This window comes from Aphis gossypii, unplaced genomic scaffold (genome assembly GCF_020184175.1).
Source record: "Aphis gossypii isolate Hap1 unplaced genomic scaffold, ASM2018417v2 Contig00872, whole genome shotgun sequence".
Lineage (NCBI taxonomy): Eukaryota > Metazoa > Arthropoda > Insecta > Hemiptera > Aphididae > Aphis > Aphis gossypii.
Genome location: NW_026083333.1, coordinates 12,948 through 15,384, shown reverse-complemented (window position 1 = coordinate 15,384; position 2,437 = coordinate 12,948). Strand labels below are relative to the sequence as shown.

Sequence of the window (2,437 nt, the reverse complement as noted above, 5' to 3'; positions counted from 1 at the left end):
TAGTCATGATATTGATTTCACGATTGAACATAATATATCCAAAATATTAGGTTTTGAAAATAAAGTTTACTCTGAAAACACAAAGCATGAATCTGAACGGATAGTTAACATAATGAAAGTTAACTGTATAAAAATAGATTGCAATCTAATTTCTGGTTCATTCAGTAATGGTATACCGAGCCAGACGATACACGAGTTTTTCCCTTCTTCGCCGCCTGGACATAAAATCATTGAAGTTCCAAAACATTTAGTTTTCTACCGGCTTAATTCCACGTCTATAAGTAAAGTAAATATAGTGCTAAGAGATCAAGATAATAACTTAATCAATTTAAGAGGGGAGCCAATCACAATTCGTTTACAAATTAAACATAAAGATGGCTATTAAGTTCAACAGTTATATAAAAAGAAATGTTATCAAGAAAATCAATAGTTCTACTAGCAAGATTAATACGTCAAGACGTACACCGATTGTAAAGAAACTAACCAAAAACAATCTATCATTTCTACGCTCTTTAAAAGTTCTATAATCATGGATGAAATGTATTTGGACGTAGCTGGCGGATATGAAGAAGATTGCAAAATAACTCAATGCAGTACCACTCTTTCCTTCCGTATTCGACTACAGCTTTATCCAATAACGATGAAATTAGAATATCTATTCAAAATATGGACGCTTACACTTTGCCTTGCGAGAGCTATCTTTACATTGAAGGTAAATTAAATATACCTGCAGATATTACAGCAGAGAAGGGTGAATTCAACTTTACAAATAATGGCTTAGCGTTTTTATTTTCTGAAATCCGATATGAAATTAACGGAGTGGAAATACAAAAATTAAAATCTCCTTGAATATCTTCGAGTCTTAAAGGTTTTTGCTCGCACACTCCGAGTGAATTGAACAATCTACAAAATGCTGCTTGGGACGTAGATATGGATGCCAGTGAAAATAAACATTTCATGTTAAATAACAAATTCGCTGGTGTATCCCGCTCAAACACTTGTTTGGATTTTGTGAAGATTATAAAAAAATACTACTCAACTGTAATCAACAAATAATTTTAAACAGATCATCTACAGATTTTGATGCGTTGTATGTTTTGACGACAACTCCTAATGAAAAACTTAAAAAAGTAGCCATTGAATTAAATAAAATTATCTGGAAGATGCCCATCATCAGAGTTAGTGATAAAGAAAAAATAAAACTGTTAAAAGTATTAGACTCTCGTAAACTTTCGAGGCCCATGCTGCCTCTAATGGATTCATCGAATTTGTTACTAAATATTCTCTGAATCCCCTTTCCTCGTCAGCACCCTAAGAATAAAATAAAATTTAGTACTTGAATATTTTATTGGTTTCATTTATAGTTACTCGTGACTGTGAAGGATCGTCTTCATTATATTTCATCAACGGAGACATACTTGAGTATCTTGGTGGTGAAGGTTGTAGCATTTCCACATCAAAGGTTTCAGAATAAAACTAAAATTAACAAAAATCAGTAATCGTAATAAAAATATGTACAATATGTTTCACCTTTAATTCCTCAGCATCGTGCATCTCATTTCTCTTGGTTGTGAAATAAATTCTGCCGGTGCATCAACTGTCTAATTTAATGCATATGTTAAATATTTTTATTAATAATTTCAAAATATATTCTTACTTTTAACGAATTTCTAGATTTTGTCATCCAATTGATTGCAAGCTGTTCAGTTGCGAATAATATTATTTGGGTTAAAAAACTCTGTTTGTTCTTTTGTATATGTTTCGCGATTAATTCAATATGAATTCCTCTGATTATTGATGTAACTTCATCGAGTGTAGCGGATTTATCAATATTAAAATCTGTTTTAAAGTATTCGGATATTTGTTCGAGTTGATTTAAAATATTAGGTCTTACGATATTGATTTTTCTTGATACGGTTTCAAAAATCATCCACTCTAAATCTTGAATTGTCATAAGATCTCTTCTATTCAATAAAATTCTACATCCGTTTGTTTCTTTAGACTCTACGACTAATACATGCTCTCCCCTATATACCATACTTGTGATCAAAACCGATTCACATTCCAAAAAAGTGAATTTTTTATATTTCACAGCAGGATCGAGAATGTGGGATAAAATATTACCCATGAATGAATAAATACGCTTCAAGAAATCTAGAGAAATATTTACATACCGTGACGGTGTAATTATTCGCAGTACAATATTAAATTTATCTTTTGGGTCGAATCCGATGTTTAAAAACTTGCGATTTTCAAAGTCAATTGTGAAATTACTACAATCGATGAGTTCGGATGGTGATGAAGGTGCAACATATTTATACAAACGGTTCATTTCACTTATTGGCCCTGCCATATTAATACTGATAAAGTTAAACAGAGATTTACAACTTGACACTGTTAAAACAAAACTATGACTGAATATTAGTGCTTAATTATT

At 31.3% G+C, this 2,437-nt stretch overlaps 1 protein-coding gene across 1 annotated transcript; it reads right to left on the bottom strand.

Annotated features, from left to right (window-relative positions):
• Positions 1–1,618: 1,618 nt before the first annotated feature.
• On the bottom strand, positions 1,619–2,437 carry LOC126555486 (uncharacterized). Its single transcript, XM_050210405.1, has one exon. The coding sequence runs from the start codon at positions 2,351–2,353 to the stop codon at positions 1,619–1,621; it is 735 nt and encodes a 244-aa protein (XP_050066362.1). The 5' UTR covers positions 2,354–2,437.